At 59.7% G+C, this 18,706-nt stretch overlaps 1 protein-coding gene across 1 annotated transcript in view; it reads right to left on the reverse strand.

The window, feature by feature from the left end:
• Window positions 1-3,842: 3,842 nt before the first annotated feature.
• Window positions 3,843-18,706, reverse strand: part of FOXK1 (forkhead box K1) — a 56,847-nt gene continuing 41,983 nt past the window's right edge. The window contains exons 2-9 of the mRNA XM_032872772.1: window positions 18,478-18,663; window positions 10,163-10,319; window positions 9,461-9,607; window positions 8,633-8,826; window positions 6,147-6,313; window positions 5,773-6,057; window positions 4,829-5,053; window positions 3,843-4,324 (exon numbers count right to left, since the gene is read on the reverse strand). Coding sequence (XP_032728663.1) covers window positions 4,050-4,324; window positions 4,829-5,053; window positions 5,773-6,057; window positions 6,147-6,313; window positions 8,633-8,826; window positions 9,461-9,607; window positions 10,163-10,319; window positions 18,478-18,663 — 1,636 coding nt within the window. The 3' untranslated portion in view covers window positions 3,843-4,049. The remainder of the gene's footprint in view (window positions 4,325-4,828; window positions 5,054-5,772; window positions 6,058-6,146; window positions 6,314-8,632; window positions 8,827-9,460; window positions 9,608-10,162; window positions 10,320-18,477; window positions 18,664-18,706) is intronic.

Raw genomic sequence — 18,706 nt, forward strand, 5'->3', positions numbered from 1 at the left:
GACCCCTTTCAGGGGAGCTGGGTCCTCCCAGAGACAGGGGGCTGGGCCATGGGCCCCCGAGGCGTCCTGCGCCCCCCACAGTTGCTCACACCCCCGGACTGACAGCTGAGCTCCCAGAGCTCGGGGAGCTGCGTTTCTTCTCTGACATGTTCTCATGTTTGACGACGAGCTCCCTTCTTTGCGTGAGGCCTGTTTCTGTTCTATGAAGAAACTGACCCCAAGGCCAGAGGCAAGCCTGCTCTTTCTCCTGAACTCTGGACCCACGACAGGGATTCCACAGAGGGGAGTCGCGTCACTCCCTCTGGAGAGGGTGGCGGCCTCCCAGTGCTCCACGGAGAGCCGGAGACCTGTTCTCAGGAAAGCAAGCATGCGGACCCAGTGATGCTGGAGGCCTCAAGCCGGTCATCCGCCAGTCCCAGGGAGCAGCAGGAAAGGGACCAGGATGTCCCCTCTGGACCCTGTATGGTCAGGCTGCTTGAGGCGAAGTGGGGACCCCCACGCTCCAGCGGTGCCAACACCCCCACCCTGAACCTGTTCCCTCCCAGCTCGAGGATCACGGATTACTCATTTTATCAACCCAGAGAACACCCCTCATCTTCTCAACTTTGCTCGGTTCTTAAAGAGAAAAACAGCAAACCTCAAACATGAACCCGCCAGAGAGGGAAGCGGACGGGCTTGGCCGTGGGCACAGACCCTGTTGCCCCAGGGTGCCCTCACGTGGCTCTGCATGGCGGACCCAGTGAGGGGTCCTGCCATCCTCGGAGCGTGGGGCAGGGCCACGACGGCCATGTCCCAGGACTTGGGGCTGTTCCGGCATCTGTGTGGACCCCTCGAGGGACACACGCCATGTAAACGTGTCCGAATTTACAGAGCTGGTGGTAAAGGGACAGTCTGTCGACTCCCCACGGCGCTGTCTGGCTGGTCCTCGGCTAGCACGCGGTACTCGGGAGGGCGTCAGCGTGGACAGATACAGACAGCTCAGGAGGTCCACCCTGGGGCGCCAGGAGCCACGTCTCCACGGCCTTCAGTGTCCCACACTGCCCGTGCACTGGGCCCTGTGACACCGCCATGACCTTGGGGTACAAGCCTCCCCCTTCCAACACGAGAGCAGACTGTCTTGCTGGGGAACGCCCAACTACTGAAAAGGGGTGACGTGTGTGACTCCCTAGGCAGAGAGGGTGTTTTCCCGTCTCTGGTGCTGGTAAACATGGTGACCGGTCCAGCAGGACGATGAGACGAGGCACCTGGTACTGGGAGCACAGGGCCTGTGTGCCCCAGGGTATGGCGCGGAGGAGGTGGGCTCATCCCGAAGCCCACACACCTTTGGCCTGGCTGACCTCTTCACACACGCGTGAACCCCAGGGTGATCAAGAAGGTCCTCGGACCCTTGAGGCCACAGTGACGCCGCCTGATGCCAGAACGGACCTATCTCTGCTTCTCCCAATCCTGGCCGGGGTTGGCCTGCTCTCTAGGAGGGCGGGTGTGTTTGTGGCTTGTGGTGGGTCATAGGCAGCCCCAATTCGGAGGGCCGCAGTCCTCTGGTGACGTCTGGCCTGGTGCCCTTGCTTCCGGGTTGGGGGAGGCCGTCCCTTGGTTGGCTCTGAGGGCCAGAAGCGGGGGCCATCCCGGGCCTTCAGGTACCAGTCCCAGGACGTGCGGCAGCATGAGGTGACTAGAGACCCATGCAGAAGCTCAGTCTGTGAACCCAGAGTGGCTGTTCCCCCAAGGCCCAGACTGAGCAGACCCCACAGGGTCCCCTTCCCAGCCCCAGCAGGAGCCGAAAAGGTGTGAGCTCTCCGCGTGACGCAACACCAGCCATTGACGTTCTGACCTCTCCACGCTCCCTCCTCAGGGAACCCCTGCCTGGACAGTGCGATCATCACCCAAAATGAGCAGAAACCCAAACATCTCAAGAGCCGGGAAAGCAAAGGGTCAGAGCCAGACGGACCCGATCGGGCAAATGCCTGATGCGCGTCCGTGGCTGAGTGTCCTGAGTTCTCTGGAGATGGTGACAGCTTTTGCACGGTAGACAAACCTGGGCAGTCCCCCTCGCAAGGACCCTGTAAATGATGACCACGGGGAAGAAGCAGCAACAGGTGAGCCAAAGGCAGGTCCTGGGGCAGACCCTTAGAGGTAAGGCCCAAGGCAAGGACCTGAATCGCCCGTGTGCGTGCCTCGGCCTCCGCCCAACCCGTGTGCCCGCTCGTGCACGCACCACACGCCACAAGAGACCAAGTTTATAAAGCAACGGAAAACGTCGATGCAGAACGGAGTGCGACTTCTCATCACTGAGGACGGCACACGGCCAAGTCCGTGCCCATGTCACTGAAGCCAACAGGTGTGGATGTCACAAGAGGGCTTTTCCCCCACTTTAAGTTTCGTGCAGTAGAAATGCCTCGTTCAGGCTCTAAGGACGCCAGGGCAGCTGTCACCACGGGCCAGGGAGGAGGTCAGGCCGCACGTGTCCCCAGCAACCGGCAACTGCGGGCTGTGGCGGCAAGACGGCTTGTCACACCCAGCCCAGCCACAGCGCTGCTGGTGGGGCGCATAGCACACGAGCCAGTCCTGCGTGAACGGCCTGGAAGCGGAGTTCCACGGTTTTCCTCTTGTTCTGAAGCCAGTATCTGATGTGGCCCATGAGGCCTGCTCCTCCTCTCAGCAGTTTTCTGGGGACTGCGTGCTCTCACGGGTGCTGCTGTCGGGGTGGGTGGGCGCAGGCAACTTTGCTGGGCGGGGAGACCAATGCTGAGGACAGGCTACTTCCAGGAAGAAAACTGTCCCCGCCGGACTTCGGTGCAGAGCCCGGGGCTGCTGTGCCACACAGGGTCCAATGCCAGGGCGGCCGGCCACGTTCAGAGTCACTTTTCACAGATGCACTTGACGTTTCCTGAGAACGATCTCCACGAGGAGCTGGAGAACTGTGATTCGGCGGGCTCCCTTCTTGCTCCGGGAACCGCTCCAGGCAGCAGGGGGTGTCTGCAAGCACAGGGGACCCTCCCTGGGGAAGCTGGTACCACTCGCCGGGTCCTGTGGCCAGGAGTTCGCAGGAGCCAAAGGCAGGGGTGGCCTCCGCTCCTGGCCCCAGTGCCGCAGGCACAGGAGACGGCGGGACATACGGCAGGAGGTACGGGTGGTAAAGCCAGTGTGACTCGGTGACAGAGGTGGTGGGAGCGACCTGGCCAGTGCTTCCCACGGCAACCCGGCACAGGGCCTCGGGCCGCAGAGAACATGGCGCTCACCGATTCCTAGTTTCGGAGCCTCCAGACGAGGGGCATCGCTCCTCCCCCAGATAACTTTCTGCCCCCAAGGGCGATCCAGGCGGCCGCCGATCTTTCTTGAAGTTAGCAGACGGAGCAGCGGTGGCGACTCTTCTCGGGATTAATGCCGGCTCACAGCCCAGACCCACAGCTGTTACGCCGTCCACAGACATGGCCTCAGAGACACGAGCTTCCTCCTGCGTTTATCTCAGATCTACGATGAAGCCTCAATTCATTTCAATGAAACAACAAGTCTTTGGGGTCCAAAGCCAAACCAGAGTCCCCTCCCCCCGATTAATGCCAAGACTTTCCGTGTCGCTACTTTAGGGCACAAACCCCACGAGACAGTCTGAGCTTTGGCAGGTCCTCCCTCTCTCCTGCCTCCTCCCGCTCAGCGGCTCACGGGCCTTGTGCCTGCTGGGCCCTCCTGCGCACAGCCTCTGTCGTCCTCGGGGGCCAAGGCTGTTCCAGAAGCCTGGTCTGTGCGTGTGGCCGGGCCGGCCCGTGACCTAGCCCTCGACCGCAGGCCTGGGAGGAGACACGGTGCAAGGGAGAAGGAAAATAAAAACAAGCATTCCTGGATCATACAATCAGCTGTCTGAACTTGTTTATGGGTTTTGTTTTAAACCACAGCAGGGGTAGGAAACAGAACAAGAAGGACGAGTGTGTCCGGGAGCAGGTCAGCGTGGAGCCTCCTCGTCACGGTCCGCGGGCGGCGGGAGGCCGGCAGTCAGGGCCCGGCCCCAGAATCCCTTTTGGCGAGCATCCCACTCGGCCCACACACAGGGTACATCACTCCCCGGTTCCGGGTCCCTGTGGGCCAGCGGCCGCGATCACCCCGGCTTGCGCTGTCACAGTCCCACTGGGTTCTTCCACACGTGACCTTTTAACCTCGGGTTCCCCGGTGGAAGAGGCAGAGGTGGCAGCAGTGGCCGGGGTCGCTGGGGTGGCTGGGGTGGCAGCCGCTGCTGCCGGCTCCTCGGGCCCCACCTCGCACACCCGCGTGACCACCACCGGCGTGGACGAACTAGCCTGGGCTGCCAGGAGCTGCAGGGGGCTGGTGAGGGCTAGGAGTGGAGGAAAGGAGATGTGCGTTGGCAATGGGCGAAGACCAGCGCAGGCCAGTTCTGAGCACAAGGGACCCCTGCTCCCAGCATGCCCAGCCCTGGGGTGCCTGCCCCTCGCCAGCTGAGCCTTGCCTGCCACGCCCTCTCTGCCCCCACCCTGCTCTCACCCGAGAGGCCTCCTCTTGCTGTTGCCACTGGCATCCCTATAGACAGCCAAGGGCTCCTGCCCTCACCTCTAGCAGATGCTTAAAACAGGCCGCCTGCCCTGAGCCACCCTCCCTGCGCCCGCCCTCCCCGTCCACCTCCAACCGTTGCCCCTCCCTCCCACCTCTCGTCTGACCCAGTGGGCACAAGTACCAGGACTGGGGGATCTGCCTCTGTGGCAGGGGTTGTGCCTTGGCCCGACCACGGGGCCCGCGGATCAAGGGGACATACGATCTCGTGCCGCAGGCCTCACTGGCAAAACAGTGGGGCTGAGGAAAGCAGGAGTGGGCAGGGCCTCACCGTAAGTGCTGCTGGCTAAACTGTTGGTGGGGACCGCGTGCTTGCCGTTCTGAGTGACGGCCCGGACGGGGAGGTGGTGCTGCCCGAGGGTCACTGGTGTGGCTGGCTGCAGGATGGTGACCGTGTGTCCGGGGACCCCTGGGGCCATCTGGCTGGCCACGGTCTGGATGACGCGGCTGGCGGTGGGGATGGTGGCAAACGCGATGGTGGGCTTCTCCTCCAGGCCTGCAGGAGAAAGGGTGTGAGAACCCCATCCGCCCAATGGGGCGGCCCACTCTCCTCCGTGCTCATCAGGGAGTCTGTTTATGGGGGAACGGACCGTGGTTTTGAAGCATTAACTATTCTCAAAAGAAACATCCCCCAACGAAATACATTCCAAGTAAAAAAAACAACTGTAAAATTTTAGAAAAACTTCTAAATACCTTGAACTTTAACCCACCCAAACATAACGGGGAAAAGAAAACATTATTTGGAACAAAAAGACTGGCAAACTGCTTCGCTGTCATGACACTACGAACGGGCTGCGGCTCAGCAGACGGAGGCCCGAGAGCCCAGGAGACCGTGTGTGGCTTGAGGGCTCCCGCCTAGGCAGCTGCGCTCTCCGTACTGACCCCATGACCCCCTGGGCTCGAGACACCACACACAGGGACCTGTGGTGACTTTCTGCGGGACAGCTAAAGCCTCCTGGCCGGGGACCCCGAAGCCATCACCCTCTGGACGGCAACATCAAGCCCGTGTCCCAGGCCTGTCAGATCGGGGGCCGCACGCCTGGAGACGGTTTGGAGGACCATCGGCGTGGATTTAAAAGGACGCACTCCCCAAGACAGTAAGTAGCAGGGAGGAAAGGCAGCAGCCTGAGAATTGCTGGCCCCCAGGGACTGCCTGTTGCCCCAGCAGGTGAGCTCCATCCCCATCGCAGCCCGGTGAGTACACGCCCTCCTTACCTCTGGCCTCGCTGCCCAGGTCCAGCACAGCTGTGCCCGCTGCCTCGTGGGCGCCCCCTGCCGAGGCCTGGCTGGCGAGGATGTAGCCGTTGGCAGAGCTGGCGGAGGTGGTGACCACCCTTAGCATGGCGACGGGCGGGGCCTGCTGCACGACATGGATCGCATGGCCCGAAGGCTGCTGCGCCGTCACTATGGACGCCGGCATGTAGGCGACCGGCTTGGCCACCAGGCTGGGCGGGCGGGGAGGCACGGCCATGATCACGGGCTGGGCACTGACGGGAGAGCCTGTGAGAGAAGGAACAGGAGCGCTGAGGCCCGCAGACTTGTGACGCTCCGCTCCACCACGCCGGGGGGCAGGGACGAGACCATCTTACCGGGCGCACTTTGGGAGTACCGATACTCTGGAACAGAAGCTAACTTTGACCCAAAGTCAGGGTCGTGTGGAATGGGTGAGCCCTCTCGAGACAGGCACTCTGGGGTCTGCAGGCCACTAGAACGGGGGGACATTAGCCCAGGGTGAGTGGGCGAAGCTGGAGCACTCCTGAGGAAGACACAAGAGAAGGGACCGCGGCAGTGAGTGCACAAGGTCAGAAAGGCAAGTGGCGCTTCGCAAAACACAGACGCCTCGACGTCCACGCTCCATGGCCCCATGCCTTTTCCGATGCTCCTCTGTCCTCGCGGGGTGGTTCCCACGCTAACGTAATACCGCGCAGTGACAACGAGCTACCCTCAGACCAACAGCCAGCAGGCGTTTAAGCCCAGGAATTGGGAGATGCCATCAATTATGGCTTCCAGAGAATTTGCTTCCTGAAGGGGACCAGCCAGCCCCCACGGGATCGTGAAAGAGCTAGCCTTTGGTGGGACGGGTGCGCATTTCCCACCAGGACAGACCTACGGCCAGAGGACCAGACAGGCTTTGGGTGCATGGCTGTCCGGCTCACACGGCTACTAGTCTGGGGGAGGCTGCTCCCTCTGTCCCATGCACCACGGTCCAGCTCGTGCTCCGCTGGGGCTGTCCTGGGACTGGCTGCGCAGCGCGGGGACGCGTGGTCCCTCAGAGTCCCAGGGTCAACGCAAACTCTCCAAGGCAGGATGCCGGGGCTGCTTGGAGGAAGCAGTCTTTGCTCTGCGTTTCCCGTGAGCCAGTAAACGCCCCGTGGGTGGCATTGTTCGCCCCTCCAGACATGGGGTGCTGTGGATGCCCTGGTCTCCTCAGGCACAGACCTGGTACCCTCCCCCCGCCCCCGAGTCTTCCTCCTGCTTCTCCCACCTCTCAGCTGGCTGGTCTGCCTCCCACCCAGACCTGGAGCCCCCCTGCTCATGCGCGGGCTTCCCAGCCCCTGAGCCTGTGACAGCCTTCCTCTGACCTCAGGAGCCCAAATTCCTGGCAGGCCCTCTTCAGCTCTGCACCGAGCCTACCCTGCTTTCTACCCGCCTGCCACCCGACACAAACACACCACTGCCTTCCTCCTCCAGAATCCCAGCTCTGCAGCCATGAGACGCCCTCCATCTCCTGAAGACACAGCGCGCACAGCCTTCCTCCTGGGCCCAAGAATCCCCTGCTCGCCACTGCGCAGATTCACGAGACTGTGGCCCTCACTCCCAGGGTGACGGTGAAGAGAGGCGCCCTTGTCATCCTCCAGAGATGCCTCCAATCAGGGTTCCCTGGGAAGTCCCGGGCGCATAGAGCCAGCCCCGTACCTACTCCCCTAGCTGGCCACAGGCTCGTCTGACAAGTGACAAGTCATGGTGCTCTCCATTAAGGGCATCCCCAGAAATCGCCAGTGCTTCACCGGGGGGCCTTGTTGGGAGCTGGTGGGTAGGATGGTCCCTAACCCAGTGACCGGTGTCCTGTCACGGGGCAATCTAGACACTGGCGTGCTCAGGGAGAATGGCAGGAGAGATGTGGGTGGAGGTCGGGGAGCTGCCCCCCTGAGCCCGCGGGCGCCGGAGATCGCCAGCAAAGTGCCAGGAGCGGGGAAAGGCCTGGAGCAGATGCCCTCACGGCGCAGAGAAACGCACCCCATTGCCACCAGGGCCTCTGGCTACAGGAGCGTGAGGGAGGAGGAGCTGTCGTACGGCCACCACGTCTCTGGGCCGCCCCCTGGCGAACTCAGCCACTCCCACAGCACTTCTCTCCAAGCCCTACTCACGCGACGCGGTGTTCGGGGAAACGTGAGCTCAGCTGACACATTCTGAATTCCTACCTTACCGGTACGACTGTCACCTTTGCTCCGATTTCTGCTCTGGCTACAGAACTGAGAATTAGGCCAGACCCCATACCAGACGTTACTGGACGTCTGAGCAGTCTTTCACGGAATCATGTTAGCTACACGATGTGGAAAGCACAGTTTCCTTCCAGGAAACTTCTTCAGAGAAACTTCTCTCTTCAGAGAGCATCTGTCTTCTCTTGCCCCATGCTCTCCCTGGACTGGCGACCTGGGAAGACCTCTTGGCCCGTCCATGTGCAGAGCGGGAGGGGCCCTGACCAGAGGGCAGACAGTGCCCACTTCCCAACGGCAGCTTCGTTAACAACACAGCCTGTCTGAGCTCGGCCAGACCTGTCCTGTCGGGCCCTTTGCCAGCACACTCGCGTCCACGGAACCCCGCAAGCCCCTTCCACTCCTCTCTGGCTGCAGGTTCTGGTCCCACCGCCGCCCACGGTTCAGCTTCTGAGAACAGACCCGTCAGAGGAGCAGCCCGCGGCCCACTTACTAACTTCACTGTCCCAGAGTCACCGGTCCTGACACCGTCTCACTCAAAAACATAAAAGTGACGCGTCTGAAGAGCCAGAGGTGGTCCCGTGAAGGTGGACATCTGGGGAGCCAGGGTGCTGAGCGAGGGCAGAGCGGGGGCTTACCTGGAAGACAGAGGCCCGAAGGGGGTGCGGAAACAGGAGACGCCCCTCTGCCTCCGTTTTCGGAATGCCTGTTCCACGAGCTTCGCTTCCGAGGCAGGGTCTATTCGCCAAAAAGACCCCTTCCCAGGCTCCTCCTGGGAACGAGGGACTTTAATAAAGTAACGGTTCAAAGAGAGGTTGTGGCGGATGGAATTCTGGGGGCAAGCAGAGACAGTCACCAGTTAGCATGTCAGAAAACGGAATCTAAATGTAACAGACACGAGACCAGAGGCGATGGGAGAGCCCAGCGTTCGTGCTGGTGCGGGCGCCCCACAGCGGGCAAGGTCACTGGATTCTACCGGGAAGTGCAAAGGCACAGTGGTAGCTTTTCCTAACAAAATTTAGCGCGGCATTTCTCGGACAAAAAGTGAAACTGAAAGACGGGCCATGACCCAGAGTCTGCAGATCAGAACTTGTACTAAGTCAACTGGCCAGGGGAAAAGAAGAACCATGGGGAAAACGTTCCTGAACAAGCCTGACACGAGGTCTGACGGTCCCGGTACACGCGGGCCGCTGTGAGAGCACGGGGGCATGGTCCATTTCCAACACAGCGCACAATTGGAAGCCACGGTAGGCTTGAAAACACCAGGCAACTGCCCTCCCTTTTTTGGACGTCGGAGGAAGACAAGACTATTTGGACTCACTGGGGCTGTCGCTCAGTTCCGATGTGCCATGGGCCGTCAGCAGAGACACTCCCCCCTGGGACCACTCTGTCCCACAGAAAATGACCTCCCTGTTAACCTCCTTGTTCCCAGACTGGGAGTCTGGCTTCTTGGGCTCGGGCCTCACCTGCCAGCCTTTGTCAGCCGTGCGGTAGTAGGGGTAATGCTTGGTGATGTGGGCGTAGATCCCACTTAGTGTTAGCTGCCTGTCCTGCGCAGACGAGATGGCCTGCACGATCAGCTGAGCGTAGGAGTACGGCGGCTTCGACTCATCCTGAAGGGAAAGGCAGCGGCCGTCAGCTCTGGCAGGCTTTCCGGGCCACCCGCCGTGTGCCCCCGCTCCTGGAGAGCAACCGAGACCAGCTAACTCAATCCCAGGGACCACCTGCGGCCTGCCAATGCGCGTGCACTCAACGAGGGACAGCTGTTCCAGCCCCACAGGGAGAAATCAGATTTTCATCATAATTTAATTCTGAAATTTCTCACTTCCTTAGCAAATCGATTTAAAGATAGATATCAGAGGAGAATGAGCTAAGATACCAAAGCTGTAAGGAAAAGCCCTGAAGCCGTCATGTCACCCACAGAGGGGATGAGGACAGAAGGCCGAGGAGGTGCAGAGCCGGAGAGAGGGCCTGGGGCCTGAGCGATGTCACTGAGGGAGCCAGGTGTGCTATCCAGGCAGAGGGCTGGCGTCCTGCCCCCGAGTGCGGCTCCTTCTCACGCCCGCACCCCGCAAGCCCGCCGCGCTCACTGGAGCAGCCCTGGGTGTGCCCGCGCCGTGCCCCGGGCACGGTCACCACGCAGCTGCGTGCGCTGTGAGGCCTGAGACCTTAGGGCTGTCCCCTCCGGATGTGTCTGCCTGCTGCTCCGAGGCGGCCTTTGCGGCAAACTCTGCGGCCAGCTGCAGGTCCGAGGTCACGTTCTGAACAAAGCGGTAGCTGGACGACCCAGCCCCACGTGGACTGGCCGGGCAGGAGTTGGGAACACTGCGGAGAGAAACGACACGGCCTGAGTTCATGACCCTAGCAAGGAAGACATGAAGTCACAGGACTTCAGGACCTGCCAGGTGATGCTGGGAGATGCCGGGCTACGGGGAAATGCTACCCCTTCCTTCCCTGTGCTGTGCTGTCAGGATGTCACACCTTGCCTCTGATAAAGGACCACCCGTGAGCAGCCAGGGAACAGTACATGTCCACATGCGGCAGGTGCGATGTGTGGTATTACAGCGGCAGTTTCTGACCGTGGTGCGGAGCTGTGGGTCCTGACCCCCGCCCCAGCACCGCACACAGCCTGTGCCCAGAGGGGCACCACCCACAGGGCAGGGGTTGCTGAGCCTGCCCTGGGCTGGTTGTCGTGTGCTCACTGTCCACACGAGGGCGCTGTGGACCAGGGCTGGGGAGACAAGGCCTTGCGCAGGGGCATCAGGACCTCTGGGATGGGCCCTCCCCCAGTTTCTCGGGGCCATGACTTCCACCTCTGTGGCCCAGTGTCTCTCTCTCCCGGGCTGCCGTGCCAATCGGAAGTGGGGAATTGCAGCCAAATACACGGGCCAGACACACCTGTGGCTCAAGCAGATCCTGAGCACACACTGGCCACTGCCAGGCCTGCAGGGTCCCTGGCCCGCATCCTGCTGGAGCTCGCCTGGCCCAGCCCAGCCCAGCGGTGACAGGTGCTGGCACAGTGCCTCTCGTTGACAATGTGGACTTTGATTATCAAACTATAATGAAATTACGATTCTGAAAACTAATTCTATTACAAAATGTTCAGAGAACACCAATGCAAACACTAGGCAACAAGCCCAGGTAAAAGGTGCCCCGTTGGCCAGCCCCACGTGGGACCACGGGGCGGGGACAAGGCCAGTCACAGCGGACCTGGGCCCCTGCCCTCAGGAGAGCTCCTCCAAGGCAGCACCCCACCAGGAACGGTCCAGAAGGCCCCAGCTTTTGGAACATGCCCTATGTGCTCCTGCATCCTCCCCTCCATCCCTCTCCTGAGCCGCCCGGGTGCCCCAGACTCAAGGAATCTTAGCTGAGACGTTCTCTTTTTCTTAACTTAATTCGGAACCAGATAAACAACACCCAAGCTCGTAACGTTAGGGGACCGGTAACACAGTCACACGCTCGAAAGCAGGCTTCTCAAACACAGCCATCTGGGAACCAAATGCCACTGTGTGGCACGAAGCTGTGGTTCAGCAGTCACACGACCCTGAGGTGAGGCGCCTTTCCTGAAGATTCTCTGTGCTGTCCTCCGCCAAACAGTGCAGAAGCACGGGATGGCTGGTGCGTGGCAGCCCTGTCCGCCTGCTTGGTTCCCGCACACACGCGACGCCCCCTATGGACCTGAACACAGTAAAGCACATCAGACCACAGGGACAAGAACCATCACTCCTGGACACAAAGTCACACCCAGCCGGGAGGCAGATGGCTTCCTGCCCTTGTGTGACGTGGACCAGCCGCCCCTACCAGGCGCGAGGACACACACGACCTCTGGGCTTAGGCACATGGGGCTGTGCTGGCCACCACAGGTCACTATTTTGCAAAAGACTGCAGAAAATTATCTCTAACTCTCAGAGGCAAAACCCAGAGTAAAGGCTGTCATTCACCAAGAGTGATTTCGAACGGGAATAATTCACAGGGGAACAAGCACGGGGGCAGCCGGGGACTTGTGCTGGCCCGCGCTCGCAGGGGATAGAGCGCCACTGCCGTCACGGTCCCTGCGGGCCTGTCCCAGGAGAATGTGTGTGTGCGCACAGCCCTTCTAGTCTCAGAGCCTCAAGCTTTCCCGTGACCCCCTCAGTTGTCCCCACGGGCCTGTTTGTGCTGAGACGGCTGTCCCTGGCACCCGAGGGCCCTGACGTCGCACCGCCTCTGGAAGAGAAGGATGAAATCAAGAAGCCACATAAGCTCGGCTCTAAGATGGGCCTCTAAGGGGCAGGTGTGAGATGGGGGCTCAAGGGGCTCAGGAACCAACCAAGACACTCGGTGTCCCATACAGAGATGTATCCCACCGTGCTGGAAATCTCCCTCCCTACTAGCAAAAGCTGGAAAAAAGATTTTTTTTTTGGAGTAGACTCCATGCCCAATGTGGAGCTTGAACTCGTGACCCTGAGATCAAAAGTTGCAGGCTCTACTGACTGAGCCGGCCAGGCTTAGCAAAGAACCGCTCACTTTGTCGGGGTGGCGGGGGAGTCTGCATCTGGGCACACGGGAGCCCAAGTGGCTGCCGCCTACCAGACGTCACACCACACGAGTGCCCATTCTTCCCAGTTCAGGATTCCAGGGGGAAATGCAGCAGAACGTGCACTTTCAACCATTGGTCGCTGACTCCCCCTTTTCTGGGAAACCAGCTCTGAAGTCACATTTTTGTTTCAGGCAAGACAGGTTCATGGTCTCGGGGGCCGGCTGCTTGGGCTGGCCTGTCCTGCCAGCAGCTCTCCGGGCTGGGGCAAACCCAAGCTGGCTCTGTGACTGCCGGGCCCAGCACGTGACCTCTGTGACCACGCGGGTCACACCTGGCCTTGACTCTGCACCCTATGTTGACAGATTCTGGAAAAGAAGGAGCAACCCGATGGGAAAAGTTGTTTCTAGGTCTCACTATGACGATAAGAATTCATGCTGAGAAAAACCAGTGGGAAAGAAGGCAGGCCAGCCAATTCCGTCCCTGTGGCCTTTTCCATGGCGTCCCACTGCCACCCCTCCAGGCTGCCCCAGGCTCCACCAGGCCTGGACCCCCACTCAGATGCCGGCCCGCCTGGTCTGCCCTGGGACTGTGGGCATTTTCTTCCCAAGCCGGCCTCCCCAGATTCGAACCGCATAGCTGAGATCAGTGTGGGTGCCTGGGACCACCCAGGTGTGGGTGCTGGAAAAAGAGGCTGGGCTGAAGTCTGGAAGGCGCAGTTAGGTCCTCTCCCCTCCTGGGACCGCTCCTGGCCATCATGCAGAGAACCACGGCCCCCGTGCCCCAAACAGTGTGCTTAGGACGGTTGCTGGGGGGCATCTATGTCCCACTTCCCGCCCCAGCCCCTAGAGTGGCCACCGGGTACCCTCCATGAGCCCCAGTCCCATATCACCGCTTCAGGGATCATCCAGATGGTTTTCTGGAAGCTCAGTCTTTTTTGTGGAGTGCTACTGAGATTTTCATTAGATTATTAATTTTTAGTCAAAAAACAGAATCAGCTCCTCAACGGCGGCTGAGCAAACAGACTTTTCAGGCAGAAGATCATACGTCCGATGAAGATACAGAGCTGAGAGGTAATTCTGTTTCTCATTCACGCCTTTCGAACTTTTCTGAAGATTAGGATGTTTTTGTTCTCTAAAATAAGTGTCCCAGTTCCTCTCCTCATCACTGTTCCTCGATTCCCGCAGCTCTGACCCTCCCAGAGTTTATCTTCAACAAAATAACCAAATCTGAGAATCCATCGCCCCCGCGGAAGACATGTAGGCAGACGTTTCGGGAGGGCTGCCCCTGAGGGCAAGACCCTGGAAACGGCCCATGGGTCCCCTTGTGGGGACTCAGGAAGCAATCTGAGCCCCTGCAGTGTGGTGACAAGGGAAGGAGAAACCCATAGCAGCCCTTTGAGACAAGCTGCTGGGAGACTGCATCGAGCCAGTCCTGGGAACGGTGCACTCCGCGAGCTTCATTCTCGGGAATGTTTGAGTTGTGTGCAATGCACACACAGTAATTCTGTAACCTGGAAAGAATGAGAGACAGGGAAAGAAGAGCCAGAGGCCAGCTTCTGAGGCCTCTCTTAGGAACGCTTACGATAAATGCGATGCTGCGAAATCCTGGGAAGCTATTTCAGAAGCCCAACACGTTTCTATAATGCATTCTGCCCCGTGCACAGCGGTCGGCACGCTGGCCTGAGCTGCTGGTCAGCCCAGGTGTCGCCAGGCACACAGACCTTGAGGGGCAGCCTGTCTGGGGCAGACCTTGCGGGGATGCCCCAGCCCCTGCACTCCAGGTTCTTCCTACTTCCCAAGTGTGAGGCCTGGGAGACCCAGTATCGCGGGCTCATGGGCCCACTCCGAGCAGCAGTGCCCACAAGGCTGGGCGTCGCCCACAAGGCATGGCCAAGAACACTCAAAGCAGGAACCTTCAAAGGGCCCCCGTGAGATGTGGCCAAGAACCAGAAAACGGCTACTCCAGTGAATATAAGAACTTTATCTCAACATTTTAGAGCTAAAATACATCCTGGCACAGATTTTGGCAGAAGGGAAAATAGAGAACGCGGGGGCCCGCCTTTCTGTCTGGACGATCCAATTTTTATTTCTTGGAGTTTGGGAAGGGCAAGGGCAAGGTGGGGGTGCGAGGCCCACAGGAGAGGTGCCAGAAAGGAAAGTGGCCCCCAAGTCAGCCTCAGACACTGGGGTTCCTGGAGCAACGGATGCATCAGCAGGCAAAGGCCCCTGCTGGCATGACAGGAGGCGTCTGGAGGCAGGGCTGGGAGCTGTGACGCAGGAAACGTCACACCAAGAAAGGGCCCCCGTCGGCTGGAAAAACGCAAGCACTTCTCCCCAACAGGACAGGACGGGATGGGATGGATTGCAGGGAAGGGAAGATGGCTGAGCTCCAACCACTGATGGGGTGGACTGAGTCTGAAGACCACGGTCAAGGGTGGTTTTCAGCTGGAAGTTGGTGGCCTAGATTTTGCCAGAGTCACAACACACATTACTCAGGTTTTTGAGCTCTACACCTTGAAAAAATCAAGGAAAGGAAAAGCTTCTTAAAGAAACCACTTGTAAAGTCTGGCTCTTGTGAAGACCAGCTCCGCACCCCGCCCACTCTGCCTTCATTTCCACTCTGTCCCTGAAACTCCCGGCTCCAAGAGCTCTTTATAGATCGAGGTCTCGCTTTGTAAAACCCAGAAAATGATGAACTGATTTTTTCTTCCTAAAAACACCACTTCTTTGCAAAAAAAGAAAAAAGTCAACAAAATGCTGCTGGAGACAGCAGAATTTATTTCAAAGAGCATTCATTCATTTTCTGGGTGGAGTACATCAGCGAGCGGGGCGGGGGGGGGGGGGGGGGGGGGGCGCACACACACAAACGCCCAAAACCAAAACACAAATCCAACCCGCTGGCGCGCCACACCCCCTGGCCTGCCAGGGAAGCAGGAAAAGGCCAAACTGAAAGGAAGGCGGGTGGGGCCGCGGCATGGGGCGGGGCTGTTTGTTCTCCAGAAAGTTCCTCCCGGGAATGTTCCTCCAGGGACAGCCACTCAGAAAACCCTGGAGGGGACGGGGGCTCAGGCCAGGGTGCTGGAGAAACTGGGTTCCGGCGAAACTGGGTTCCGGCAGGAAAGCGACCCAGACCGAGGCCCCTAGGCGGTGCGGGTGAGCTGGCCAATGGCGAGAGCAGGACACAGGCACACCAAACTAGGAAAAGGGGCTCCCTCCCCTCCCGCCGCTGTCTAGTCAGAAGGGACAGGAAGTGGGGGACAGCTGCAGCAGTCAGGCCACGCGCAGGGGGCCAGCCCCACCCACTCTGCCCTGGGCCCCTCCTCCAGCGCTGTGGGGTGGGGAGGTGGGGGGGGGGGCGTCCCAGGGTGGAGGAGGGGGTGGGTGTTTGTAAACACACGGCCCCACCCCTGCAACCGCCCAGAAGATGAACAGATCTTGGCAAGTGAAACCACAAGGGCCCCTGAGGTTTCTAAACACTCAAGTGGATTCCACAGTGCTAAGATAAACGGATGTAAACAGAGGTCCTTTCTCTGATATTTAAAGACCAGAAAGGGAGAGAGAGCCAGTCCCAGAGTGGCTTTCTCCCCAAATCTTCTGCCAAGTGGAAAGGAGAGGGGGGGTGGGCAGGACACAGCGCCCCCACAAATCAGGCTGGGGCCTGGCCCCTCGCTTCCCGGAAGGCTCAGCACAGCTCCAGCCACACAGGCTCAACCCCTAACAGCAGCGTCCATACTTCCCTTGACTACCTCCAGCTCGCGCCTCCTTCTGACACAAAAGTGACGTCCGGACCACAAAGCCTGGCTTGAATATCATAAGCGGGTGGCCCCCGTTCGGACTTGGATTATTCCTGGGAGACAGATTTACTTTCTGAAGCCCTCCAGATAAAAAACCAACACATTTTTCTTTCTTAGAAAGCATCTATTGGGCTGGATCATAAGCCGATGGCCTTGGCCCTCCAGGCGCCCCCAGCTGCCCAGGACCAGCCGCGAGCGGCCAGCAGCACGGGCATGACACGCTGCTGGTCACTGCACCCGCCACGGCTTTAGGCCGCTCCTGGACGAAGGGGTCAGGGCAGGCCTGGTTTTGTGTCAGCTTCGCTGAGAGGTAAGTCCCGCATTAGAGCACAGCCCCGCATTTCTGGGGTACTCACGGAGTCAGCGGCCATCCCCACTGAGTCCACGGCGTTTCCATCATCACCCCAGGAACAAACGCTGCAGCAGCTGGCGAGCCCACCCTCCGACCCCCAGCACCACAGCTGCCCGCCTGTTCCAGGCGTTTCCTATCAACGGTGTCCTAACGGTGGCGGCCGTCTGCCCTGGCCGCCCTCACTCCGCATCGTGTTCCCACAGGGCAGCCCCCTTCTGCCACGTGTCAGCGCTTCATCCCTTTTAATGGCCAAATAACGTTCCACCGTGACTGCACACGTCTGACCCCGAGGGGTTCCCGCCTCGCGGCTGTTAGGGACACCGATGCCCTGAGCGCTTGTGCACGAGTTCCGGCCAGGACCTCCCGCTCCGGTGAGCTGCGGGTCCGGAGCGGCCCATCAGCCGTGTGAGGAAGAGCCAGAGCCTCGTCCGCTGGGGCCACCTCATCTCCCCGCATCTCATTTCCCAGCCGTGGATACATCACAGATACGAAAGTGCAGGGATATTTCACGTGAGCATGAAACTCCTGCTCTACACTAAGTTCCAGCTCGCCGTCTGTAACAACCAGATCACACGTCCACGCGGGGCTTTAGAGCAGAGTCATTCTAGGAACCTGAAGTGGGCGATGCTGCCAGCATCGTGCTGAGCACAGGACCTCATGCGCCTGTGGCTCGCAGGACGCTGCTGCTCGTCCCCATCTCCCAGAGCCAGGACATCTGCCTCTGGGCTCACAACAAGGAAAACAAGGCCCAAGGAAGCCCCTGGTTCTCCCATAGATACATGGCCAGAACCAGAACCAGGGGCCCAGGCTTGAGTTCCAGGCCACGCCATGATCAACACTGTACTCCCTCCCTAAGAGGGAGACACAGCTCGTCCCTGGCTCTTCAGGACCTGGACTCCAAGCCAGCTGAATGCAAGCTGTTCCCAGTGTGTCAGCAACGTGTCCTAGCAGGAGAACAGGACGCGCGGTGAGGCACGACTGTTCCAGAAAGACCAAGGGACACACGGTTCTAGAACATGAGGGCCACCAGAGCGTCCCTTAGTGAGGGACGGCATGGCATCTGGCCAGACGACTGTAGGGACAGCAAAGCTCTCACCCGAGCAGCAGCGGTTCTCTAGGCGGGACTCGGAGACACCCCTGAGGACCGAGACCCCTGCAGGAGGTATGTGGGGGCAAAACCAGACTCAGACATGACCTGCCTTTTCCAGGTCTGACATTCACACCAATGATGCAGCAGCCATGGGCAGGCTGCCGGTGCCGAGGCCGGAGCCGTGACACCAGCACCAGTACCACATGGAGAGTGGGTGGGACACGAAGTCGAGAGCCCAGCTAGCCCCTCTCTACGGGGATCTCCCCGAAACCCTCCCCCAAGGACTCTCTCTGTACACCACACTGAGGACGAGAACGTCTGAGGACTTTCTCTCCTTCTGACTCTAGATCAAGTCTTAAAACTTCGTAAATGAAGTTTAGAAAAACAAAGTTCAAGTCCTGCCGTGCACAGATGAAAGAGCTGTGTCTTTAGAGCAACCACACCTGTGCTGCTTCTCGAGAAAGCTCCCGAGACCCAGCGGAGCGGACTGAAGAAGTGATTTGTGCAGCAGGGGCTCTCCAATCCAGGAGAGAACTCTCCGGAGACTTAAGGCGTCAGGTCCCTTGACGCACTTAAAATAGTTTCAAAATCTCCAAGCCCTGCAGTTTTCCAGAGACCTACTGAGCGCTGTCCAAGACTTGGAACGCCTGTGTCCCCTATCCTGCTTCTCACACAGACGGCCAGAGCAGAGGGACCCCAGTGCTTGGCGGGGGTTTGGGGGGTGCTTACCTGATGGTGCCGGTCGGGGACGGGACGGGGCTGACCAAGCTGCGGAGATCCGGCTCCGGAATGTGAATCTTCAGAGGGGAGATCTGCGGGTACAGGGGCCGGAGGGGAGATGCTGGGGCCTCCTCTGGACGGTACAGTGACGTGAACTGGATCTTTATGGCCGTGCTGGGGAATCGGAAAGTGCACCTGCAACAAGGAGAGCGCGTGTTAGTGCAGGGGAGACAGGGAT

Source organism: Lontra canadensis, unplaced genomic scaffold (assembly GCF_010015895.1).
Source record: "Lontra canadensis isolate GAN:19392208 unplaced genomic scaffold, GSC_riverotter_1.0 scaffold45, whole genome shotgun sequence".
NCBI lineage: Eukaryota > Metazoa > Chordata > Mammalia > Carnivora > Mustelidae > Lontra > Lontra canadensis.